Below are 26,380 nucleotides of genomic sequence, written 5' to 3'. Positions count from 1 at the left end.
GCATTGTAGCTGTTATCTTGGGTAGAGGGTTGAGAGTTTGAGTAGGTTCATACAGACACGAAGAGAATCGCAGGCTTGTGGTAAGAAAAAAAACCCAAACCAACCCGGAGTAACTTAATTTAGGACCGCTCTGAACTTGACCTCTGCCCATCTCAGAGTTTCCACGTGACACGAGAATATAGGAAGTGTGACAGAAAAGATGGACGATATTCACAGTATTGATAAAATTTGTGAAATAACTGTCCCGTTACGTTGCGATCACATACCTGGTACTGCTGCACGGGAGATGGAGTTAGAGGTGGATGATGCTCCATCTCCCCAAGCTACTCGAAAGTTGGAGGCAGACAATTTGGTTTGAGCTTTGGGTTCGTTGGCATTGCAGGCATTTGGAGCTTATTAATAAAGAGGTGGAAAAGTTATTATAAAGATGTAGGAGCTGTGTTAAGCTTTTTATATCTCCTGCTGGAGTTCTGGGGCTTGCTGCCTACTTGTTGCCCCTGCATTTCTTTTTTTTAAAGTGATTTTACTGCTGCTCATTTCATACTGTTCTCTAATTTTTGTTGCCTAAACTGAGAACAGGGTAGATAAATATAAGCCAGCTTCAAACCTTTCTTTTCTTCCCTTGTTGCTGGGAGCAACTGAGGCTTTTCCCTGCTTATTCATATGTTTTGGGAGATGTCTTGAAAGTTATGAGAAGAAGTCAGATGCCTCAAGTTATTTTGTCGCTTCTATTCCAGCGAGGACTGAATGCATTGGCACGTACGTGCTGAAGTCTGCAGTGGTTCATGCTACGCATACTTGCTGAATTTGGGGTTTTTGGTTTGTCTCCTTTGGGACTGTAACAAAATATGTAAATAATATGTCAGACCACGTCTTCCTGCCTCCTTCCCTGCCACTGAAAAATAGAAAGGGGAAGGGCAAGCCTCCAAGGAGCAATTTGTTTAAGTCCTTGAAATACATAGTCAGGATTATCTACCAAAGCTAAGATAGAAAAATCCTTATGAATTCTTTTCTCTGCAGGGGATTTTAATTTAACCTTTTTAGATGGCGAATGCATGATGAAGTGGCAGCATACTACGTAATAGTTTAGAAAATCTGCAATTTTTTTGTTTAACAAAATGAGGAGAGGAAGGAGAGTGCTCCAGTTTATCTGGGCTCAGCTGCGGGCTTGTGGGTGACCTTGAGAAGGACGCTGGGGGTCGCATCCTCAGAGAGGATGAGGGCTCCTGGCTTGAAAAGGTAGCGGTACCTACCAATGTCTGAATCTGAAGCTTGCTTTGCCTTGGTTGTAACGCCTGTTAATGTTGGGGTAACTGCTGAAAGCTGTGGTATGTTCCGATACTGCGGTTCTGGGGTCTGCGTCAGTAGACGATAGCTCTTGAGCGCAATGCAAATGGGAACCAAACGGTGCCAGGGAGAATGAAGCGTCAACGCTCGATGCATTTTTCTGAAGCTGTAATGAGAAAAAAATAACTTGGTATAATGCTTTTGCGCTCCCCACAAGGACAAGAAGCTTTCTGAGAGTGGGGGTGTGCATTGAACAGATGTAAGATAATCTTAACTCTGAGCTAGCAGCTAGCTAACGATGAAGACTTAAATACTAATTCCAAAAAGGGTGAGAGAGATGAGTCATTTCTGGATAATTCACAGGCTTTGCTAAGTAATTAGTATTTCCCAGGGTTGGTGTTAGCCCCTAAGTTATTTTAATGCTTGATTTTTTTTTTTTTTTTAAAATAGTAATTGTTACATTTTTAGGAGGTCGGTAAGGGAGATATTCTAGCGTAACAGATCTGAAATGGATGGGGAATTAAAAAGAGACAGATATTTAGAACTTTAAGTATTTTGGAGGTGCTGAAGGTTGGTGCTGTATGCTTAAAAAGAGGGATTTGGACCAGTGGAGTGGAGGACAGCAGATAACCGTGGGTGCCTTTGAAGGAAGGAGCACGACTACCTTGCCTGCGTGCTGTCTGAAGGGCAGTGGGCTCGGTTTTGGGAGATGCAAGTTCTGCTTTTTAAGCTAATTACTTTTATGGGTTCACTTCTTGCTGCATTATGGAAATAGAGGCTTTACACTAATTTATATACAGTTACGTTCTGGGCTTGATAAAAACACGGCATCTAAACAATTTGTATAATTTGGGGTAACTTGGAGTTTGTATAATTTTGGTGTTAGTAACGGTTTTGAGTCCGGAGGTGCTCACGACATAATCCAAAGCAGTTTGGAGTTGGTGGTGAAGGACTGCAGCCATCTTCTGAGATGTTTTTGTATTCATTTTGTTTCCCCACCTCCCACGGCATACCTCTGGCTCAGTGCCTTTGAGGGCGAAGTGCTGAAAACCTTGAATTTCATTTAGTTGTTCTCTGGATTGGTTTAGAGTGATGTCACGAATCTGTTGGTTGCAGTGATTTCCATAATATGCAAAAAGGATAGGTGTGAAGGATGACGCTTAGATTTTTACAAGTTTTGTTTTAATAACAGATAGCTAATGGTTTATACGGACTCCCCTGCATTCAGTAGTGGTTCCCCAAAGCTCTGCAAAAAGATATTTGTCCGGCTTCTCCTCAGGGGATGTCTAGTGAGCAATTATCAAGTATGTTTGCTGCCTGTGGCTTCTCAAAGTTAGGTATGAGTTGTTCCAGCTCAGATATCCCTGCCATTGGAGGCAGCAAACCTGGTTGATGGGTGAGGTAATCTATCGTGAAACTCTTTTTGCTGTAGCTAGATTGATTCTGCAGGCCAGAGGACCTTGAAAAGTACGGTGTGTTGTTAGAAGGTTGGATTTTTTTAAATAGTGTATTGGTTTGACATGCTTTCCTGAGAATGACAGAATAAACAGCATGCTTAGTCCCGTTCATACGTGAAGCAGGCATCTAAGCGTTAAATCGAGCCTACTTCACGCTGATACGGACGTACTTTGGGGAACCGGGGCATTCAGTCATGACGGTGTAAAAACGGAAGCTCTAAGTAGGGCTTATTAAAGTAGTAAAAGTCCCTTTCATTTCTTATCCTTATGAAAGTGTTTCTACTTACTACGTGGAAACGGAACGTTGCTTGTTGCCTTAGTCCCGACTCTGACGGGCGTTGTTACCTGTCTGTACAGCTGTCGAAACAAGGCACTTTGCCGTCCCGCTTCCCTCCTCAAACTTGAACTGGGTTTGCTTTCTTTGGCAATCCCGGTTTAGATTGTGCTGCGGGAATGGGGAATAGTGCAATGCTTTTGTATATTCAGATTGCATTAAAGGCAAGGACGTACACTCATGGAATAGGAACTTTGATGTGAAGTTTGTGACCGATAACCGGTGGCTTTGCTGAAGCCGATGTGAAGAAGGAGACGTGTGTTAACGCCGCGTGGTGTCTCGGTGGGCATCGTGCCCTGGCAAGGGCTGGAGATCTGTGCAAGCTTCTCCCAAGCAGAGCGCTCTGCCAGTCGAGCGGTTACTGCAGTTTGTGTCCTCGTGTTCTGACAGTGGGTGCTGTAGATCGTGTGGGCAACAAGTCTCTTGCCTTCACTGGAGAAAAGCATAAACCAGTTTGGCCAGGTTTTAGTTACTCCTTTAAATCTTCAGCCGCTCCAAGGGCTTGGGGATTTTTTTGGTCCACCCACCCTCCCACAGGGACTTTTGGAAACGGATGAAAGGCAGCCTAGGATTTGAGGAGTGTTTTCACCAAAAGGTGCGTGATGAGAAATGAGTACAGAAGGGAGTGGGATAAAAAAAAGAAAAATGAGTCACGTTTTGGCCCCTGTAGGGTAGGACTCTGCAATGTTAATTTCCCTTTTAAAATGACACAAATTAAAATTGCCCTTTTAATTCTAGCCCTTTCACGCCGGGAAAGAAAACACCGTCTCCGCTGCAAAACCAGCCATGTAGTAACCTGCATTTGTATGTGTTTATTGATGCTATTTGAAGTATGTTAATGGCTTAATAAAAGCTACTCATGAATTTCGTCTGGGCAATAATTTGAATTTGAGTGCTAGGTTAGCGCGCTTTAATTGAATACAATTTTCTAAACAATAAGGCATTTAGAATTTAATGCCAACGGAGTTTGTGGGTGTCGATGACCATGATTTAGCCTGTGTTCGGAGACAAATTTGACTCTTCAAGAACTCACGTGATGTTAAGCCTTAAACTATTCTCCTTCCTCCACAGAAGCTCAGCAGAAACTGCGTAATTATTTTGCTTTGACCCACTGTTTATTAAAGTTTTGTCTTTTTAACAGATACGTATCTAAAACTGGAAGATGTGACCTGTAAGTTTAATAAGCCTTGCATAATGGATGTAAAAATAGGTCAGAAAAGTTATGATCCGTATGCTTCAGCTGAGAAGATACAGCAGCAGGTCAGCAAGTACCCGCTGATGGAGGAGATTGGCTTTTTGGTACTTGGCATGAGGGTAAGAAACTGTTTTGTTTTCCAATTCAGCTTACGCTCTGGCCTGGTGTCCCGCAGCAGATACAGCGGTTAGTTTTTCTAGCGAATGACAATCCTCTTGAGTTTTACGTAAATAGAGCGTTATCTGAATGTGTTGGTAGTGCTGGTATCAACTGTGGTGTGAAATGTGTTCCAAAACACCGCTCGTGTTCGCAACAAGTGTTTCACTTGGCCGTGTCCCTTCTGGGAATCTGTTTGCAAGCTGGGTTCTGTGTGTGTGAACAAGAACGGGGTTGGGGCAGACCGTAGCTCTTTACAGCTGGCTGTCGTTGCAATTAATTCTTCTCGCATAGCAGATATTTCAAATCGTCCAAGTATTTTTTTGACTTCTAGGCTTATGTCAGAGGTTTGCATACCGAACCAGTCTTTGTAATAACTTAAAAACGAGCTGTTTCCTCTCCAAATTTTCATCTTGATTTTTTTTTTTTTTTTAATAATTTTTATGTAATTTTTCTGTTTAGGGAAGAGTAAGTTAGCTCTCAGAGGTGATGCATGTAGCATTATAAATAGCTGCTTACGTTCTGCATTTTTAAAAAAAGCTTTCCACCAGAAGAAAACCTCTTTGATGCTTACGCGCTCGAGGAACGACGGTCAGTTGAAGGTTAGTTGGAGATGGGTAAGGCCCTGCGGGTGTCCGGACTAACGCTATTGCATTTCCTTGCCTTAGGTGAGGAGACAGATGAAGATTGAGTATTTGTGTATTGGCTACTCTCAAACTCCAACATAAAGAAAAGCTGTACAGGACGCGCGTGGATCAGTAACATAAACGTCTTGATGTCAGTTAATGAATTCCCGATGCAATGCATTCAAAGCACTTTTTTTCTGCTGTGGCTGGCGCGGGAATAATTTTCTTTTTGATGTGGGATTTTTGTTTTCCTTCTCGCATACACAAAGCCAGGGCTTCTCAAGCTCTGCATCAACAAGCATAAACGGCTGAAGACTTCAGTAAGCTTCCCCTTTGCTGTGAGATAGCAACAGCACGCGGATTGCGCCATTGTTTGAAATAATTCTAATATCTCCCTAATGTTTGGTACTTAATTGCCTCGCCTCTCAGCCTTAACTCTGTCTTGAGATAAGCTTTTACAGCTATAAATTATAGTGGTCAGGAGTAGTAATTATGTAAGCCTATGAGAGAGACCGTGGGAGTCGAGTCAAAAACCAGTGAAACGGTTTAGATGGAGAAGGAAGGCTGGAGATTATAGCTGGGGATTTGGCTTACGTGGTTACATAACCTTCCTTATCTCACGTGTAAAACAATGTACTTCACATCCTTTGTTTCAGGACAGCGCAAAAGGAACGAATGCTCGCTGCCGCGGTGCTTCTGCTTGTGACTGCCCTTTCCGACATTGCCGTTTATCGGTATCTTTATCCTGTTGCAGAAATTCTTTCGATTCCCTAATTCAAAATGTATGCGCAATGATGGTTTCCCCCGTTTCCCATCCGGCGTTTACCAAGATGAGATTTGTTTGGCGCCTTTGGTACCAAATTGCACGTTGGAAGTTATTTGCCAATCAGAAACTCAAAAGGTTCCTCCTCCCCTCACGCAACGCTTAGCAAAGCCTAAATTCACAAGGCATTTTCTCTGCTCGGCTTGCCGCCTCTGGATTATGGGGTGCCCTCTGCCTCTGGGCGTGCTTTTGTTTTTGCCAGGTTCTGGCCATCCTGCGAACCACCCTCCTGTACAGGCAGTAGCAGCTGATGTGCTGGATGAAGGTTGTCAGCGTTTGCTGGGCAAAACGTGGTATGACACGATGCAGAAAGTAGAGGGGTTTGGTTTTAGTCTCTGTGTTTAGTGTTATTTTTAAGATGGAGGTGGGCTTGCTTAGTTCCTATTTTAGAAGAGCAAGAAAGAGGGGGCCAGGAAAAATAGAAATTGTAGTTATCTATGGCTTTTTTAAAGCATACATCATAGAAGTTGTCATGAAGACATACAAGCAAAAATGTGTTATAGATGGGTGTTTTACCCCAAAATTAATTTATGGTGGGTTTTTACTCCAAAAGCCATTGATAACAGCTTTTTTTTTTTTATGCACTGGTAAATAAGCAGTCATCTGTTTATATATAAAACATGCATGGTTTGTCCTTCAAAGAAGCAGGTCTCCTACCTGGCAGAGCTTTGATTTAGTTCTGGCATTTGGCATGTGCTAAACGATCTTCGTCTTAATGCGCTGAATAGACAGACTAAATGCATGGAAACGCATTTAGAAAATCCAGACATTTCAATAACACCGGGCAAACCCCCCGTTTCCTATTTAGTGGAGAGGTTCCTTTGTTTAACAGACGAGGATATAGACTTGTTAGGAAAGTAGTGAGAGTTTAAATCTATGTTAGAAAACTAAGGTACGGTTCCAGTAGCAAAACTGCAGGTTGCAATAGGGTTTCAGTAGCAGACATATAAAATATATAAGAAACGTCTTTGCAGTGCGTGCAGTATTAAAGATCGTCCTTTGGATGCTGTTGAATACAAGCAGAATGTGTGGGTTGGGATCTCATTTTGGATTCGCAATCCGTTCAGAATCCACAATTCCCGATTTCTGCGGGTTTTCTTTTTTCTTCCAGAACATCTTGATCGCAATATCACGTAGTCCGTAATAGTTCTGAAACGCATTTTGAAAGCGCAAACTGGTGATTACGTAACTTCAGCAGAATAATCCAATATTTACTTCCGTTCTTTGTGCCTGTGACCTGTGGCAGGCAGTAATGCAGATGCCTCGTCAAAGCTGTTTTTACAAGTGGATTTCCTAATCTACAGCACATGTTCCTGCAAGGTGTTTTAAAACTGACTGTAGCTGAGTCTGTTTTATGGGTTCTTTCGGAACCCTTTCTGGTACTGTGGTAACTTTCATAAGCTCTCGTGTTAATACCAACATTGGGGAAGGGAGGAATAATAAAGCTATTAAATCCTGCATCTAGTGTTTGTATTCTTCCACAGTAAAAAATGACCAGAACTGGGTTTTTTGCATCTGTAAGTCTAAGTCAAGCTTTGATGTTTAAGAAAACAGGAGGACAAACCAAAACAAAAACTAAAAAAACCCCAAACAACAAACTCCCATGAAACTAAAAATAAAACCAGAACCCACAGCAAACCAAAGAAACCAACCTGGTTGAAATGAGCAGGAAGCCAAGGCTCTGGGTGGTTTCTCTCTGCTGGCTTTGTTACCTCCGTGCACCGCCTCCGCTTTTCTCCCTTTCCCCTTTCGCTCCCCGGTTCTCGCAGTTGAGTTGGGCTCATCTGTTCCTCGGTCTGACGGTGCCGGATCCGTGCTGCGGAACTGAGCGCGGCAGTTCCTCGGAGTCGGGTACCTGCTAGCGGAGCGAAGGGTGTGTTTCGGAAGTGCCTCATTTGTAGACTTCGGGAGATTCATCTGTCATCCTCCCGGGCGAGTTCTAGCAGATGGGTACCCTGGAATTTTTTTTTTCCAGCAATTTTTCCTTACATGAGACTCATCACGTCTATGACAGCTGGTCCACTTGCGTCCTTATGGCTGATAACATTTCCCGTATACTAGAAAACACCTGATGATGGATGAGATGAGAGATGGCCTCTTTTTTCCCCTGCTGTCGTATGAATAGGAGGCAGAAAAAAAAAACCCAACCAATTCTGGTGAGGTGCTCCATGGAAGTTCTGGGAGTCCAAAATTATATATAAAGCTATTTTTAAAACAGTTCATGATTTAAGTGCAGTGTTGTCGTTTTTTTCATTTAGGAGATTATTAGTCTGCTTTTTCACTGAATTCATTTCAACATAATTTCATTCTGCAGCTTATTTATGTAAGGACCTTATGAAAACTTTATATAGTTTGTGAGAGCACTCGGTGGTGTGCTTAATCCTAGAAAGCACTCTCTCAAATACCAGAAGAACAAAGGAGCAAAATGGGTAGAATAATCCTTAAGTATGGGCTTAGAAACAGGGGAGCAGGGGTGCATCCTTCCTGTGCTGAATTTTCAAGCCAGCAGCAAGCAGGGATGTCTGTACTTTCATCACTTGTGGTCTGGCAACAACAGTGTGAGTTTTGGGTTTGTCTTTTTTTATTTACTTAAAAAAAGGGGGGAGGGTGTGCTTAGATAAATGGATTAGATAAGCGGGCATGCTCTCAGCAGCAGTAATGGTGCCATAGCATTACTATAAAGCAGTAGTATCAAATAGGAGAATGTAAAAAACCTCTCCCTCTGTTATTTTTTTTCCTTCAAATCCTTGTTTTACTTTCTTTTGGGGGAGAAAAAAAAAAAAAAAAGGCTGCTTAAAACTCAGTGTTTAAGTCTTCCACTGTGGCAGGGTCAGTCCCCGAGAGATCACAGGACTGCAGAGAAACCTGGGTTCTTCAGACGTGAAGGGAACCCGTGTGTTTCTGTAGGGGTGGCCATGAGGCTCAGGCAAAAGACACCCGGGTGTGGGTCTTGGCCTGGGGCGGAGCTGCGCCCTGCGCCGGTGGTGGGCTGACGCTGATGCGGGGCGTCCTCGGGTGAGCTGGGGTGCTGCCTGCTTACGCCCCGCTTTCGGCTTGGCTCCGGTTTGGGCAGCAGGCTGGGTGCTGACCTTCAGCTGCCAGTTGGGAGGGCAGAGGTGCCTTGCTGTAAACAGAAAACTGTGTAATATTGAAACACGTGCTCGCTCTTACCTGTATGGGTGTAATTTAGGGGTGACTTAAGTATATTTATGGAAAAAACAGGCAGGGGGGGACAGCTCAGCCCTTTGCAGTCGGGGTGTCTCACCATCGGAGCGTGCGTTGCTCATCTCCGTGTCCTTGCTTAGAAGAGCAGGGCCCAGGCTGCCCATGCGGGGGAGCAGGGATGGGCACCAGCAGCTCCTCCGGAAAATGCTTCCCGGGCACCGGCTAGCACGTGGGAATGCCAGTCCATGCGTGCCACCGAGTTAGCCTTCGCTCTGTGGTACTGCTGCAGGGTGCTGCACGAGCCTGCTCAAAGTATATTTTTTTTTCTCCCCCGGTTTCAGTGATGTGGATTAGTTAATATTTTTTGCAGATGTGAAAGAGCTCTGCAAGTTTAATTTAATCGAGACTTTATTTTTTCTAGCAGTTATCTCCACCAAACAGGCTTGTCTTAATATGTATTTAAATTATACTTTCTGCAAGTTAGGGAGTCGCCACAGATAAGTATTTGAATAGTGTGGGTATTTTGGAAATTGGTACTGAATTACCGTAAATAACATCGGCGTAACATTTGATACTTGTTTTCCTCAACCCAGTCTTCAGCTTAATGTCCTAAAGCTGCAGTCGCAAGGTTTCCAAACTCTGTGTCTCACTGTTGAGATCTTGCAAGGGTTGTGCTTGTTTAAAGGCCACACTGGACCAACTTTTTATTTGAGCTCAAGGTTTCCCTCTGTCCAAGAACATCAGATGAACTAACAATAATTGGAAAAAGTGTACAAAAATATGCGTGCGTATGCAGGCAGCAAGAACTTAACACCTTGTGGGGAAACAAAAGCCAAGTGCAGGTTGAGAAAGTCCGAAGATTAATTTCCCTAAACAGTTAATCACCTGGATTTTTTGACGTGCTGCCCACACAGCGTCCCTACTACTACCAATTAAAAAAACTGAACCTGCGAGCATGCTGGACTCCAGTTCTGTTAATGCAGGAACCTCACCGAAGGGAGCTGCTTGTAGGCACAAGGAGGAGCCTCTGCTCTGTCAGCCAAACCGGCTCTCATCTTGTGTAGTAAGGACGTCTCATAGAATCATAGAATCACTTTGGTTGGAAAAGACCTTTGAGATCATCGACTCCTTGCCTTTTTCTTTGTCTTGCACTACACAGGGAAACGCCTTGTGAGTACAGAGCAAACACGTAACCAGCGGGGGCTGGTGGGCAAGAAATGAGATTTTCCTGTCTTAATAATTTCCTGGCTGTTGTTAAGGTTACAGATTTGGCTTCGTTGACTCATCATCATTTTGACAGAAACGGGCTAGTACAGACAGCTGCAACAACAGGGATACAGGAAGAGGTTGGTGCAAAGGCGAATACCCCTTTTGGGAAGGGTTAGTAGTAGATTAGTAGTGGTGACGGCATGAACAAAAGCACGGTGAAGCCAGAGGTCTGTAGACGAGGAAGCCAATTTTAGTGTTCTGCTCCTACAGCACAGCCGTCCCCGTGGTTTGGGGGGGCCGGTGAGGGTGAAGCCAGAGCTGGTGAAAGATCATTTCTGTTTGAACTTGGTTTTCTGTGCCTCTGCTTTCAGTATGAGGCTTAACTATTTGGATTTGGTTGAGGTTTCCCAGGAATGTGTCAAATAGTCACTTCCTTGCAGCTGAGAAAAGGCTGGAAGGAGCATCGAGAGACAGCTCTTTGGCTAACGTGGCGAATGCTTTCGTGATTACCTACCGACGTTGCCCTTAATGCTGTTGTCTGCAGCCAAGCCCGTTGGTAACCAAGGGTGTTCCGAGTCTTTCCTTGTCCACAAGAGAAGTTAAATGCATACATTGCACTGTTGGGGTGTGGGGGGACTTGGTAGTTTGTCATCAATTTGTTTTGTAGAGTTAAAAATGCACCGTTAATGCAAAACAGGCACATCTGCCTGGGTGGTTTTAAACGATGTGGAGAGCCATTTGGGGGGAGTAGTTTTGTGCAAATTATGAGAAGAGGTAGGGTGACTTCACGGGAAACCCCGCTCAGAGGCACAGGGAGCTTATGTGGTGCTCCAGCGTTTCTTTGGAAAACAAAATGAGCTTGCAGATCTTAATCAGCATTTTTGAGCAAGTGCCCATGTCGCAAAAACTGTTAGCTCCTACGGGGGAGGAGATGAGGCTCTGGTAAACAAGACGGTTCGTTCAGAAGTGTGCTGCCGTGCTGGGCCGACTAAACGAGAACATTTAATGTTATTAAAATGAAGACACAGTGAAAACTTAAATGTAGTCACCAGACTCTTGATCCTCTTCCTAAGCAATATAGAGATTTTTTTATTCTTGCTTTATTTAATTGCCTTTGGCTTGTGTCTCTCGAAAAAGTTCTTGCAATTTTCTGTATGTTTTTGAAAATAACTCGAAGGTACCTGAAGTATTTACGTATGTCATCTCTGGCTTCCTATGTTGTATGCTGCACCTCTTGTGTGCTTGGGGGGGGGAAGTGGTGAAAAATGATTGTTTTTGTGAAACCAAAACCACACGTGTCAGAGGCTGCTTTAGAATAACTCGCCTCTCCTATGCTCTTCTGCAATTTGTAGATAGCAGGGCCTCGTTTGCTGTGACTATCACAGCAGCGGAAATGGGAATCAGAACAGTGGGAAGTGTCTCTGCTACCAAGTGAGTTTAAACATTCAGGCTTACCACTGTTATTTCTTTAGCAAAACCAGAATTATTTACTGCCCCTTCCATTCATGGTTGAGAACTTAAATCAATTTCCACACATACTGATTTACGTTCCATGGGAACCCTGCATTTAATTACTTCTCTCTTTTTGTCAAAATAAGAGCCATTTGAGACTTTTCTTCCCAGCTACTTTGCAAAGCAGGAGCTATGCACCTGTGTTTTATATTGTGCTCATCATGGTCTGGATGGGGGAGAGAGGTTTCAGGGTGGGAGCTGCAATGCAAACAGAATTCTTGGTTGTTTTTTTTTAATTACTGTTCGAGTGCCACTCCTTTTTATGTGCTGATGTTTCACTGGGCTTTCTCTGTGGGCTACAAGCAGCAAGAAAAAGACCCCCCGGGAGGGACTGGGGCAGGCGCCTCACCGGTGCGCCCCAGCTTTGCTTTCCGTGGGATCTTCTCTTTCTACGGGGGGTGAAGGGGGGGCAGAGCGCTGCAGCCAGGATGGGTGCGCGGGGTTGGGTGGTCTGACCAAGTGCCAAGCACAAAGTTTCTGCCAGAGACAACTGCCTGCTTGGTAACACCGTTATTTCTGCAAATAAGAATTGTCTACGCTCTCATAAACAAATTGTCCTTGGGGCGGGCGGGCTGGCTGGCATGTTTCTACTATGGAAATTATTTCAGTTAGAGAGAAAATGTGTCTCTGTGTAAAACATTTTTGAATTAAGTTGTTAAGCTTGTACAGTTCCTGATATGGACAAAACTGTACCCGCCTGAGTTGCCTCCCTTTCAGGCGAGAGCTGATGTCCCGCTCTCCGTGCTGGAACCGAGCTTTCGACTGCTGTCACAGTATAACCTCATTTGTGCTAACAGTTATAGTTTCAGATGGGTCTCATGGAGCTGGGCCTTCCTGGTCCCATCGCAGTATTTCTTACTGTTTTCCTGCTGGCCTTAATATTGTTGTAGTTTTAAGAACTGCAAAAAAATTGCATTAAATTTTTGAGCTTGCTATGTCTTACTGATTTAATATTCAAAGTAACGTGGGTAGGAGTACGACAGCTTCAAGTCTTAGCACTGGCTTGCAAGGCAGGTGCCGTATAAAATGTTTGCCCGTAAGGGCTACGTTGCTTTTTGCCAACATAACGATATCTTTTGCACGCAGGAAAGCTGTAGCTTAGACCCCAAGATGTGAAGGGGGAGGATTTTGCAGATCGGAGCGCTAGAGGGCAGTGATGGCCGCTGCGAGTAACTTAAAAGCTGTGCGAGGGCTAGATGGTACCAGAGGTTTTGTAGCCTGTCTGTAGGGCGCCTCCTAGCTCTGCAGAAATACTGGGTGTTCGAAAGAAGTACAGAGTTGCCTTCTTGTTTCTCGCAGGTTTACCATGTCTCTTCTGACAGCTACGAGACGCAAAACCAGCACTACGGAAGGAGCTTGACAAAGGAGACGGTAAAGGACGGTAAGGGAATTTGTGCTCTGGGGTATTTTTCATTTATTTACTTATTTATAGAACTGTATGGAAAAGTAGTCTCTGTGTTCCTACTTTAAAAGTCCCTTTTTCTCCTCTTGCCGGATGGGTCTTTAGCAGTTTCCCGTTTCGTTTGAGCTACCTGTCGATCCTAAATTAAGTTTGCAGTTGGCTTTAACAGCAGTGCAGTCGATAGGACTTTCCTCATCACGTGTCTCTTACTACCAGTGCAGGGGGCGATAGTGGTAGAATTCAGTTTCTTTGCAGCTTTGAGACTATAACGAAATAGAAACTTTTGGAAGTATTAAATGTGTTTGTAATATATATGTATATATATAGTTGTCTTCTATGAATGTATCTTTTGTATTAGAAAGCGACTGTAAATGCATCTTTTGGTTAGTGACCTCCTCGGTTGAAGTCAATCCCTGTGTTGCTCCACGTTAACAATAAACAAAAATGCTACCATCCTGCGTCTGTTTGGTGGTGATAACTATTTCAAACTAGTTATTAATTAATGGATGTCTGTTCATCTGTCCCCCACCGAGAGACAGAAGGCCACGTGCACAGACACACCCCTCTCCAGAGCTGGCACTAACTTGTCAGCTCTGTCACTCATGATAGAGCTGCTTGAGCTTCTTCATCCCTGGAGAATTTAACGGGTCCCTGCCCCAAACGGTCCAGATGCTTGCTAAAACGACACGGGGAGCAGGGACCACGTTCATCTACTGTATGACTGATACATCAATTAGTTAAATTTTATTTACAATCCTAGCCCAATCTGTAGTATTACACAGCCGGCCTTACACAGGTGAGGGGACTGAAGGTATCAAAGTTCCTCAGTTTGCTTCTAATGTCGTTGTTAACTGACTGAAAGGAAATGATGTGAATGCTCTCTGCTTCTTCAGATCAAGAACTATTCTCATCCTGAAAGAAATGAAGAGTTTGAGTTCTTTTAGAGGTGAACATAATCCCCAAATGTGTCTCTCTCTTTGCAGGCATCTCAAAGTTTTTCCACAATGGGTACTGCTTGAGAAAAGATGCAATAGCTGCCAGCATTCGGAAGATTGAAAAAATTCTGGAGTGGTTTGAGGGCCAGAAGCAACTCAACTTTTATGCAAGCTCATTACTCTTTGTTTATGAAGGTTCATGTCAGGCAACAACCGTGCGGTTGAGTGATGTCACCTTGGCAGAGAAGAGAGGAGTGCCCAAAGGACTGTTGTCAGGTGGAGACATACTGGAGTATAACAATAATATCCACGTCATAAATTCTACGGAGAATGGAAAAATTGAGGCCTCTGTAAGTAAAGGCTTGTCCAAATTTTACGCACTTCACAAAAAGGCATACTCTAAGAGGCACCACAGTCAACTCTCACTAAAAGTTGAAAACTTGGAGCAAGGCAACGTGTGGAAAAGCAGCACGTGCATTACACAGGAGCATCTGAACGGAAACGTTATACCCCAACTGGAAAAAGTTTTCTGTCACATGCCAGCAGAGATCAAAGAAAGCGCGAACGTAGAAGTCCGAATGATAGATTTTGCTCATGTGTTCCCTAGCAACACAAAGGATGAGGGCTACATTTACGGTCTGAAGAATTTAATCACAGTACTTCAAAATATTTTGGATAACTAAATTCTTTGCTATGGTTTTTACTGGGGGCCAATGATAAAGAAGAGCAACAACATGAAGAATTTCTGCACTTGTAATGCTGTATAACTGGGTTTGTATTGTTCTATATTTTATTTGTCTTTGTACTTTTGGTAGAAGGGTTTAACTTTTTATAATCTCACTCAGGAAAATAATTGATAGCTAATTAGGGAGTGTGAAAGGATGAAGATACTTGAGATTAAGCAGGATAGGTAAATCAGTAGGATGAAGTGTATATGGTTGGCTTAAATCCAAGGAGTACAGTTGCCCGATAAGCAAGGGTCATGTTAGTTCCTGTAACGACTTTAGCGTAGAAAACATTTCCCACTTAGCCTTGACACTGAGCCGTATCTCCATTAACAGGTTTTTAGAAAATGGACTGAAAGCTATGAAGTGCAGGATTGATGTCCTCAGTACTGCCCTCTTGTGTTTACTGTATTTAAATAACTGGAGTTAGTCTTACTTGGAGAGAAATCCCGTTTTGAGTCAGTAGTCTAACCTGGAAGCCAGCGTATAAAGAAAAAAAAAAAAAAAGAAAAAAAAAGAAAAAAGTGCTTTTCAATGTCACGGGACCGATATCGCTGTTATTTCACCACTGGAGTGGGTGCTTCCCCTCTCGGTGGTTGTCCGTAGCCGATGTTCACCACAGACAAGCTACAACGTAATTTGTGTTGAGGTGCTAAGAAAATGCTGGAGTAAAGTAACAGGCTTAAACTGCACAACTGCTAGAGAAGCTGTTTGTTCCTCAGGAGGAGTAAAAGAATGCAAGCGCGAGGTGTTCCAGGAACTAATTTGGTTTAGGCGATTAACTCAATCTGTTAATGGAGTGTTTTGATGTTGTGACTAAGGGAGATGCCTCACTCCTTTGTTCCGATGGCCCTTCTCCAAAAACATTGCTTTTAAAAGCAAACCAATTGACCGGGGAAACACAGCATTCAGAGTGAGCTTACAGGGATTTCCTCTAGCCGCTTCCCGCCTCTAGTTTTGCGACAGGCATTTCACGTTTCCGCCGCTGGGGAGCACCGGCTGGAAAGGACCAGCGACACAGGCGAAGGACCCTTTGCTGCCAAGATCCAGCTCAGCCCTGGAGCAACCAGTACCTCTGTTTGTTGCCGTGGAGTTGTGGCTCTCTTACCCCGGGCTAAAGCCAGCTCTTTTTTTTTTTTTTTTTCCTTTTGTTTTTAATTTCTTTCTTTTTTTTTTTTTCCTCCCTAATGACACACAGGCAAACTGTGTAATTTGAAAGTTGTCCCCCTTCCTCCTTTTTCACAGGAAAAATTAAAGCTTTCATTTGGAATCTTTGAGATCAGGATGATGTACCCCGCGCGGTTTCGGTGTGTCTCTTCTGTACGCTGTGTATGTGGCTGTCCTACCACGCGTATACGGTCAGCCGTACGAAAAGTTGGGACGGAGGAGTCTTGCCATCCATAGAGCAAGATTTTAATGCTTTAAGCAAGGCCCAGAAGTAAAACTTTTTAGAATGGCTTTGGTCTTTGGAAACGTACATCTTTTACATGCAGACTTCACAGGACACTGTGGCCTTGCTGCTCTGTCTGCCTGATGTTCGGCACTATGCACTCATTTGTGTACACGTCCCTGCAAGGTCTCGACTCCGTATGTGTTCTCGATATCAGAAAGAGGTAAATGCTTTTTGGAACCAGTACGCCGTTTTAAATAAAGCTGAAATTTTAGTGCTCTGGGAAGCTGGGTTAAAACAGGGTATTATGCGTAGAAGGACAGTGCTTAAACTTTAGAGCTAATATTGGCCAACACATTCAAGAACGAAACCCATCTGTTAGTAACGTAATGTTTTTGAAGCGTGGGAAAAGACGCTTGCAGGAGAGGCAGTATCATTTTGTTGAAAAAATTATGCAAATTATGGTGAAGGCTGAGGGGAAAATACCGGGTAGATAAAGTGGGGTTTTTTCTTCCTGGTATTTCCATTGCATCATTAACTATAATATATTCCCAACTCTCTGTGAACTAATTTAAGCCATATTCTAGGAAGAGTTTGTGGTTTTGTTAGCTCTGACGCTGGTTTCTCTGTTACGATTATGTTGTTCTGTCCCGTAAATAGTCAACACTAGAGTAGTCTAGGCTGGTAGTGGCCTTGTATGATAAATTCACAATGTTTTGTAGAAAATACGGGGAGAAACATTTACACAGCTGAATTTTTGTCCTCTGTAATTCATCTCTTCTGGATTTTAATCCATTTTGTGCCGGAGAAATCAGACATCTGCCTCAGAGAAGTCAGTTATTGGAAAATGATCTGTACGCTCTTAGTATAAGCGCATTCTCCTGTCTCTGCTTTAAGATTTACGTCTTCAGTGTGTGAATGCTCTTTAAGTATTGATTGTTGTGTTGACTATGGCAGTGTTTGTAATGCACCTGGAATATTGTTAAACTGTCAGAATATTTTGAATAAAAAAAAAATAAAATAATTTTATCATGGTTTTTTTACCGGTAGTTATTATGGATGTATTTCTGTTAATTTAACATGTAGCTTGAGAGACAAAAGTATTTTTAATTGGAAGTTGTGTAAATAAAGCTTGCTGTAGAGGTGTTTTGGCATAGTACCGGCTGTGAATTTAAGCCTGCGAAGGCGTTACATTCACATTACTCTTGCACATTTTGGATGTGGTGTTTGTAGTGTCTTGTATCTGATCACAACCTTCTATCAGATTGGTTTCAGTTATAGTTGGAGATGTATTCGCAGAAATCATTAAACTGATTACAGAATTAAGTAGAAAACAAAGAGGGAGACACTGGTCACTAAACCTATGTGTTGCCATCGGTCTCCCTCCCTCCCAGTGATGCCTCTTCTGTCCTCTGTAGGACAGGTGACAGTTACATGGGAATCTTTACGGAAATGGTAACGAGGCTTACAGGTATCTCTGTCCCGGCCGACTGAAAGCAGGTCCCTTCCCCAGGCTGGCGTGGTGTATCCGGGTGCTGAAGTCGGTGATGAAACCCGCCTGTTCCGATTTTGAGCAGTAAGAGTTTGATTTAGCAGGATCGCCTGTCAAAAGGGAAGGTTCGTGGAAGCATTGTCGTTCACGTACTCTCCGAGAATATACTTTCCTGAAGACTTTCTGCCTAGGTGACTGTGAGAATTGTGTATCGGCTTACCTAATGAGAGCTTGAATTGTATAAAGTTTTATAAAAAAGCATTAACATATATGGTATTTTTGGATATGGGTGGAACTTGTTGCATAAATTACATTGGAAATTATTATACCATGATGAGATTAGTATTTTAATCAAATAATTTTATGAACTAAGCCCAAGACTTTACATATAGTTGTGTTTCACACGAAACTTTTACTGTTTTCCATTTTATCCTGCTGTAACGTGTGGTCAGACCGTTCTTGTCCATAACCCTACAGTTTCACGGAGAACTTTAAAGTACTCGGTAGATGAGGAAGTCGCTAATTCCTTTTAGTTTGATTAACGGAGTGCATACATTCTTGAAATACTTCAGCGCACGTGATATTTTAAGTAACGTTAGCGTATTATATGTCTAGAGCCCCAGTAAAACTTCCTCGCCTGCAGAGAGCTCCCGCTGATCTGAGTCTGGATTACGCGGTATGGAAAACGGGCCGCTTCACGGCGGCGAAGGGACGGCATCGCCTGTGCTGGCCGTGGCAGGCGGGGGCGTTTACAGCCTGAACTTAAAATGACTGTAATTGTTTTCTCACTTCACGATGTGAAGTGCCGTCGAGTTATAGGAAGGCAGTGGAAGGATAGAGACTCCCATCCACATCTGCTGTTCAGAGTTAGGATTAATTGTTCATCCTCCCTCCTAATTATTTTGTTTTGTTTTCCCCTCCAAGTGAGCGTTCCTCCCGAGTGCCTTCTTCGGCCTTTGCCACTGGTAACCTTCTGTAGCGTCATCGGGGACTGATTTAGGACTGATTTAAAGTGAAATTTTTATTTCCTAAAAACCTTATGCCCCATAACTGCTCTTAAAGTGCAGGTATTGAAAAACACTAATTTCCCGCCTCAGATGCTGCGGGAAATGCAGTTTCCCTTTTGCTCTCTTTCCCATGAAGGAGTAGGAGCGGCATGTGAGTGGAGAGCACGCTTCCATGGGAGGCTGGATCGTAGGTTTCATAAAACTTCTTTATCTGTGTTTTCAAGAGGAAGTTTTGGGGGCAAGGTGAGTGACAGCCAAACTGCCTGAAGTTTCCCTTTTCTTACTGCAATTAATACCTGAGGTCTGGGTTTAGGAAGGGAGCGTAGCGGGAAGCCGTGCAGGCCCGTACGGAGCCCCGAGTGGGACATGTGGTCAGCTCTGCGGTGCAGGTAATGGCTACAGGGAAGATCCAAGGGCTTGCAAGTCCTCAAGTACCTCGCAGGGAGAACATGCCATGCGTATTCATCGCGTTACAACAGGCCCTTGTAGGACCTTACCCATGAAGTACCTTCCTCTCCATAGCCACAGGCCAAATACTGCCCCTTCTCCGTGTTCAGGGCAATCTGTAAATGAGAGCTGCGGAGGGGGTTGCCATCCAAAGGGCAGATGTAGCTGTTTGAGCAGCGTTTGAAAGGGGAAAGGGGAGGAAAAGCTAAGGATTGAAAACACACTTCAAGAAATACCTGTTACTGTGGTCTTGTTTAGCGGAGACAGGCCCCGCGTGTTTGGAGTTTACTTTGTTAAATGACATTCAACAGCAAATAGTCAGAACGAAGATACTCTAAAACCACCTTAGTCTGACTTGTGTACGTTGGTTCAAATAGTTATTTTTTTTTAAAAAACCTGACCTCTGAAGTAACTTCCACATATGGTGTGTGTTGCACCTGACTATAAATGAAATCAGAGTGCACAAAGGCACTTTAATACTCTGGGAATTGTACTGGAAGCTAATTGAAAGCATGTGACATTGCACCCTCACATTGTGGTGTTAACTGGTTTTTAAAATCTAAAATTCTACATTAATTATGCTCGATGGATGAATGTATCTAGTCCAGTCTGGTCTCAGTTTCTTTGATTCAAGTGTCTAAAGCCGTAACTCAATCTCTTCTAATTTGTATGTGTTTGTTTGTAATTTCATTTGCTATTTTTTTTGCCATTATTGGACTGCAGGGGTGTTGTTAATACAACGTGTTTATTTTATAGAACATTGTACTATGCTATTTACCAACTTTTGTAACTTAATGATAAGTGATATTTAGGATAATTCTAATAGCTGTATATTTGGCAAATTATTAAAATTTTCTGCAAGTGACTTGCAAGTATAATTTCTTTTTAATACTGGAAGATTGTTAAAAAAAAGTTTTCTTGAATATACCTGCACTAATTAATCCCCCTTTCTTTCTCCTCTTTTCTGTATGCTCTATCATGGGTGTTTACCTTGGATTTACCAGTTTTGCTTTACCACGTATTTTTGTCATGGCATCCATTGCCATTGTTGGGAACCCCTGCCTTGGTATACCAGCATCACCTCTATAAAATGAAAAAAAAAAAACCAAAAACAAATCCACACACGAAAAAATCCCAAAGCAGAACTTGTTTTTTGGACAAAAGTCCATGCTTTGCTGTGTTGCATGTGAATTGTTGGTCAATGTTGTATTCTAGTTCCATAGCAGCCCACCAGGCTTTTTCCTAAAACCTTCTTCCTTCCTAGGAAGTGCTTCTCTGAATGGAAAGAGGATTGGAAAAGACAAAGCCATCCCCCTAATTGAGACACAGCAAAAAAAAAATAGATTTGGGACAGTTTGGGCCTTGATGAGCAATGAGGAAATGGCTGGTTTACTCCAGCAGAATTTTAACTTCAAGGTTACCTTTCATGTTTGATTGAGAGCTGTGAAAATCACAGCTTAAGGGTGTTAAAGCTGACTTGATTTTTCTCCTTGTCCTTTCAGAAGAGGGTGAGTAGTTGGGCAGTAAAAGGAAGGCAGAGATGAAAACGTGGAAGAGCTACACTTTTCCTTTGTGCTCTGGGGTGTAAAGCAGGATCCTGTGAGCTGTCCTCAAAGAGGACGTAATCTGAGCTGCGTATGAAAGAATTTACTGCCTGTGTTAAGGGTAGGACACCGGGTTACTGCTTTGCAGATGTGACAATGAACTTAAGTTAATCAACTGCTGGGCATCATGCTTGTAATTATATTGGAACAGTTGGTGCCAATTAATTGTAGTTTCCAGCTCAGGGTTACTTGCGGACGTGCCTGCAGTTATTTTGGAATATAGAGATAGCAGTCGTTTGGTTTGGTTTGTTTTTTTTTTTTTCTTCAATGTGTTGTCTTGCTTGTGTACCAAAAGCTTTCTGAATGTGTTCATCAGTCAGTCCTGTCCTGCGGGTCTGCGCAGCCTTCCTTCCCGTGCTGCAGAACTGAAATGGTTAAAAATGGGGTGAGGCTACAGCCGGGGCAAGAAGCATAGTTTTGTGAGGATCTAGTTTTTGTTGGGCTTTAAATTTTAAAAAATCTGAACGGTAGCTATGCGTGAAAGAATCCTCTAAAGAAAATCCCATTCTTGTTTTAGAGTGAAGGGGGGGCCATGCTCCTTCGCTGCCTGCTCAAATCACTTGTCAGTGGGGTATCGCCCAGCGGGGGGTCACCCCGTCTCTCTGCTGTGCCCAGTTTTGTGAGGATCTAGTTTTTGTTGGGCTTTAAATTTTAAAAAATCTGAACGGTAGCTATGCGTGAAAGAATCCTCTAAAGAAAATCCCATTCTTGTTTTAGAGTGAAGGGGGGGCCATGCTCCTTCGCTGCCTGCTCAAATCACTTGTCAGTGGGGTATCGCCCAGCGGGGGGTCACCCCGTCTCTCTGCTGTCCCCTTCCTCGTGCCGGCATTGAGGGTTTGAACGGCTGCACAGTGAAATGTGTCGGGGAGCTGACGTGCCTGAAAACTGGCTCGGGCAAAGACAATGACTTGTGGGGAGGTGCAGAGGGGATCTGGGGAACTGCACAGAGACACCCCCCCCCGAGAAACCCCCCCCAGGATGGATGTGTTCGGGCTGTTTGGATACAGCCCTGTGTGAAGACTGCACCTACTACTCTCTTACCGTAAAGACCTGCTCGCGAGCCTCTCCTAGCACAGCTATTGGCTTTATTTCCCCCCGCCACTCAGTTGCACAGAGCGTGACTAACGGCTGACGGATGCTCAACATTACAGTCCTGCTCTCGCCTCGCCCTGGGCGATCTGTTCCTGCGCCCGCTCCAGCTCTGCCGAGGCTTTCTGCAGCGAGTGGGTTTCGTTGGAAACCAATCCAACACATAAATTACTAATTTTCTGCTGTCCTGACTTGCTCGCTTTGGCTCATTTTGGGGAAGACAAGTGCCGCCTCTGGGTGCAGTGGAAGCGGTGAAAGATCGTGGCTGTGGAAGGGGACTGGGATTGCTAGAGAGCCATTCAGAAGGCTTACCTTCAATATCAGACATTTCTCCTCGTCTCGTGTTGTCACTCTGCTATCTTTGCTTGTACTTTTCAGCCATCTTGCCATTCCCAAACATAGACTTCCACAATATGTAACTTATTTTAGTTCGCGGATTAGATCATCAACAAGATTTGATAGTAAATGTAATCTAGAATAGAAACTAAAATATCTGCAGTAAGTACACGTTTTCCTCTGGTCATCTCTACGTTTGCTTTGATCCTCAGCAAAGCAAATAAACCTACCTACGTATCGTGCAGCACGTAGGGCAACCTCTAGCCCATGGCACTGTGTGTCTCCACCGCTGGCAGTAACGAATTGGCGTCAGCACACGCTTTGCTTGGTGAAGCGTAAGGAGAAATTGAGTGCAGCCCGTTTTCTCACAGCTATGTAAGTTTTGCAATGTGGCTAGCAATAAAAGCTTGATTTTGTTAGCAAATTCAGTGGACGTAAATTGGGCAAGCAGATGGGAAGCTATCAAATAGATACTGTGCCAAAGTACCAATTTTGCAAAATTACTTATTAAAAGAAAAGCCAAAAACAAACCAGGAACAGCCACAAAGAAAATATGGACTTGGACTTTGGTCAACACAAACCATTTGTTCTCAAATACTGTGAGCCTGCAACTGGAGTAGCCTCTCCTCTAGGAAGTATTGGCATCCTGTTTGCAAGCAAAAAGCCACCCCGTGGCCTTGGTCTTCTCCAGTACATGCTCATCTAAGTTGTGGGTAGGAGAGGTAATTCTGGAAAAATATCGTGTTGAGTAGCAATCAAAACCCATTGGGAATTTGTATCAGATCTCTATTCGATCCAAGCAGAAAACAGTGTTATGCTACCAGGTAAGTCCAAAAAAGCAGTGGTCCTCCTACAGTTTGAATATGCTGTGTGGCTTTCAGAGTATTGATGGAATGCGGGGCTGGATGGACCCTTGTGCAGAATCACACAGCCTTTTGTTAGGTCCTACCCTGTATAAAGTCACTGTGGTCTCACTTAGCCGGGGACGGTGCATCTCCTGGGATGCTGCTCGGGTCACCCAGGGCACGTCGCCTTCTCCAGCTCTGGTGGTCAGGGCATCTTCCTCCTTTCTCCTCTGCCAAGAGACACTGAGCTGAGGGACCTGCTATCCTCTTCCCAGGTTTTATTCCAAGTTCTTTACTGTTTTGGTTTTTTCCCTGCTAAAATCCATCTGGGGGAAAAAAAAAAAAGCATTATTTTTAATCTGTAAAGTGCCATGTGATGCTCTAGCTCATAAGCGGCTGGGTTGGTTATCAGAGCCCTCTTCTAGCAGTACACTGCTCTCCTTAGCATGTAGCAAAATTCCAGAATAACCCATTAAACTACAGTTGTTGCCACAGGCTTAAGTAATAAATATTAATACTGTGTTGTCCAGCCTTCTTAGTAAAGAAAAATAGTGTTCTTGTGACCAGACAGCATGGCCTCAGCCTGCCCCCGTTCTTCTCTTTTAAATCTGATTTTCACTAAACTTGAGTATTAAATCCATAGTTTTAAAATTAACTAAGAGACACATCATAATGGCTTTTATCAGTTAAACTGGTTTTGTGGCCTGTATGAGGAAAATGGAAGCAATAAAATGGAAAAAGAACAATCCAGACATCAAAGCAACAGTTATGCTCTGTCTGGGTCTACAGATGTATTTTTATGAGTTTGTAATGATCATTGCAAATTAGAGAAATGCACTGCATTATAAAGAGACTTGAGAGCTGGGCAGTTTGCACAAATGCCTCTCTGCTTTGTGTTGTTAAACAAATTAAACCAAAATCATCGGCCATACACATCCTTTTTGTTAGATTACAGTTATCCTTAAAGCTAATCAAAATGCACAGAACTGGATTTTTTGGTCTTGTTAAAGCTCAGCAGCTCACGCAGGTTTGTGGGAGGTGCTTCTCAAACAACCTGAAGGTTTTCGGCAGCCTAGATTGAGCTCTCTGAAATCTTGGATCTGACATAGGAACTGCCATTAGTATTAAAATTACTTAAGTTTGACTCAAGTTTAGCGTTTGCTTACTCATCGCTGAGAGTAATATAACTACGAAGCCTTTCTTTAAGGTGTTAGACCTTTGTGCAGCCACCGGAGGTGTCCTTGGGGAATGTAAAACATGCTCCTTTCCAGGGCTGGCAACTTTTTCTTCAGTGGCCTTTTTCACATTAATTGTACAGAGGGAAATAGGATTGTAAGAAAGGAAGAGTGGAAGAAGGCAGCAAGTCTCCAGTGCTGCGCTTCCCCTTCATCCTTCCTCAGCAGGGGCTTTAACAGAATTCAGCCTGCTGACTGTAACCGCACATTGGCATTTAATCAGCCTGAATTGATGTCGTCTTCTTTCCCTGCCTGGCAGCTTTTTGGGTTCGTTTTCAACACTGGTACCCCAATGTCTGGAGCAAGGAGGTTTCAGGTCTCTCTCATGCCACGGTGGTGCCTCGGAGGGGCCGATAACCAGCCGGGCTCTTCTGTCTGGGTCTACAGATGTATTTTTATGAGTTTGTAATGATCATTGCAAATTAGAGAAATGCACTGCATTATAAAGAGACTTGAGAGCTGGGCAGTTTGCACAAATGCCTCTCTGCTTTGTGTTGTTAAACAAATTAAACCAAAATCATCGGCCATACACATCCTTTTTGTTAGATTACAGTTATCCTTAAAGCTAATCAAAATGCACAGAACTGGATTTTTTGGTCTTGTTAAAGCTCAGCAGCTCACACAGGTTTGTGGGAGGTGCTTCTCAAACAACCTGAAGGTTTTCGGCAGCCTAGATTGAGCTCTCTGAAATCTTGGATCTGACATAGGAACTGCCATTAGTATTAAAATTACTTAAGTTTGACTCAAGTTTAGCGTTTGCTTACTCATCGCTGAGAGTAATATAACTACGAAGCCTTTCTTTAAGGTGTTAGACCTTTGTGCAGCCACCAGAGGTGTCCTTGGGGAATGCAAAACATGCTCCTTTCCAGGGCTGGCAACTTTTTCTTCAGTGGCCTTTTCCACATTAATTGTACAGAGGGAAATAGGATTGTAAGAAAGGAAAAGAGTGGAAGAAGGCAGCAAGTCTCCAGTGCTGCGCTTCCCCTTCATCCTTCCTCAGCAGGGGCTTTAACAGAATTCAGCCTGCTGACTGTAACCGCACATTGGCCTGAATTGATGTCGTCTTCTTTCCCTGCCTGGCAGCTTTTTGGGTTCGTTTTCAACACTGGTACCCCAATGTCTGGAGCAAGGAGGTTCCAGGTCTCTCTCATGCCACGGTGGTGCCTCGGAGGGGCCGATAACCAGCCGGGCTCTGTCACGGCTCCTCTTTGACATCCACTTGCAGCAAGACTACAAGTAGTAGTGCTTTAACGCTATTAAAACTCTATCCGGAGAAGTAAAATGATGAATCGCTTGATCCGTAAAAGCCAGTGTGCCTCTAGGAAAAGAGCAAAGACACAGAAGTCCTGAGTATGCCCTTGATTTACGCTTCTTTATTGACCCTTTTTCATTTTCAAAGCTTCCATCTCACCTGGTACTTGCCAATACAAAAGCAACTGCACTATGTGTCAGAGCAGTGGGCAGGGCATCGGGTGTAGGAAGTCCGAGAGGCGAATCAGAAGGTCTTTATAATGCAAAACATTTTGCCAACAGGAAAGGAAGGTGCCACTTCTAGTCCTCAATTATGTTAGCTTTGTCTAAATGAAAGTAGCTCCCAGGCTATAGAAATGAAGACAGAATAGACCATCAGTTAAAGAAAGGACAGGGGGAGAGAACCAGGCAGAAGAGGAGGAACGCATTTGCAGGGAACTGTGAGTTTTCCCTTAAGGAAAAGTGCATTGAAATGGAAGAAGTTTAACAAAAATAAGGGTTTGTTGCTTGAGAAGCATACTAGCATAATGGGCTAGTAATAGCAATTATTGGTTTATTCACACTAAAACAGAGCCTGGGAATTGCAGAAGGACTCCCTTAACCTCATCCATGATATCCTTAAATCCCAGTGCTGGCTCTCCCCGTGGGGGCCACTGCACATATTCCACGTGGCTTTTGATAAAGTGGAAAACTGACTTCAGTTTTTGCCTTTAAGTGGCTCTATCATTTGGTACAGAAAACTCGAGCTGTTGCATTTTGGTCAGTGTTGCCACATGAAGAATGTTTGGATCTGCTTTTCTCAGGGACATCAGCAGGAGCTTTCCTGTTGGAGTATGTTTGGAAAAGACCCTTTTGCTC

At 43.5% G+C, this 26,380-nt stretch overlaps 1 protein-coding gene across 4 annotated transcripts in view; it reads left to right on the top strand.

The window, feature by feature from the left end:
- Positions 1 to 17,248, top strand: part of IPMK (inositol polyphosphate multikinase) — a 40,696-nt gene extending 23,448 nt beyond the window's left edge. For all 4 annotated transcript variants that reach the window (XM_035896664.1, XM_035896665.1, XM_035896667.1 and 1 more), the window contains 3 exons: positions 4,220 to 4,392; positions 13,064 to 13,145; positions 14,150 to 17,248. In XM_035896664.1, the coding sequence (XP_035752557.1) occupies positions 4,220 to 4,392; positions 13,064 to 13,145; positions 14,150 to 14,784 (890 nt within the window). In that variant the 3' untranslated portion in view covers positions 14,785 to 17,248. The remainder of the gene's footprint in view (positions 1 to 4,219; positions 4,393 to 13,063; positions 13,146 to 14,149) is intronic.
- The last annotated feature ends 9,132 nt before the right edge of the window (positions 17,249 to 26,380 follow it).

This window comes from Egretta garzetta, unplaced genomic scaffold (genome assembly GCF_000687185.1).
Source record: "Egretta garzetta isolate BGI_Z169 unplaced genomic scaffold, ASM68718v1 scaffold536, whole genome shotgun sequence".
Taxonomy (NCBI): Eukaryota; Metazoa; Chordata; class Aves; order Pelecaniformes; family Ardeidae; genus Egretta; species Egretta garzetta.
This window is presented reverse-complemented; position numbering and strand designations above follow the sequence as displayed.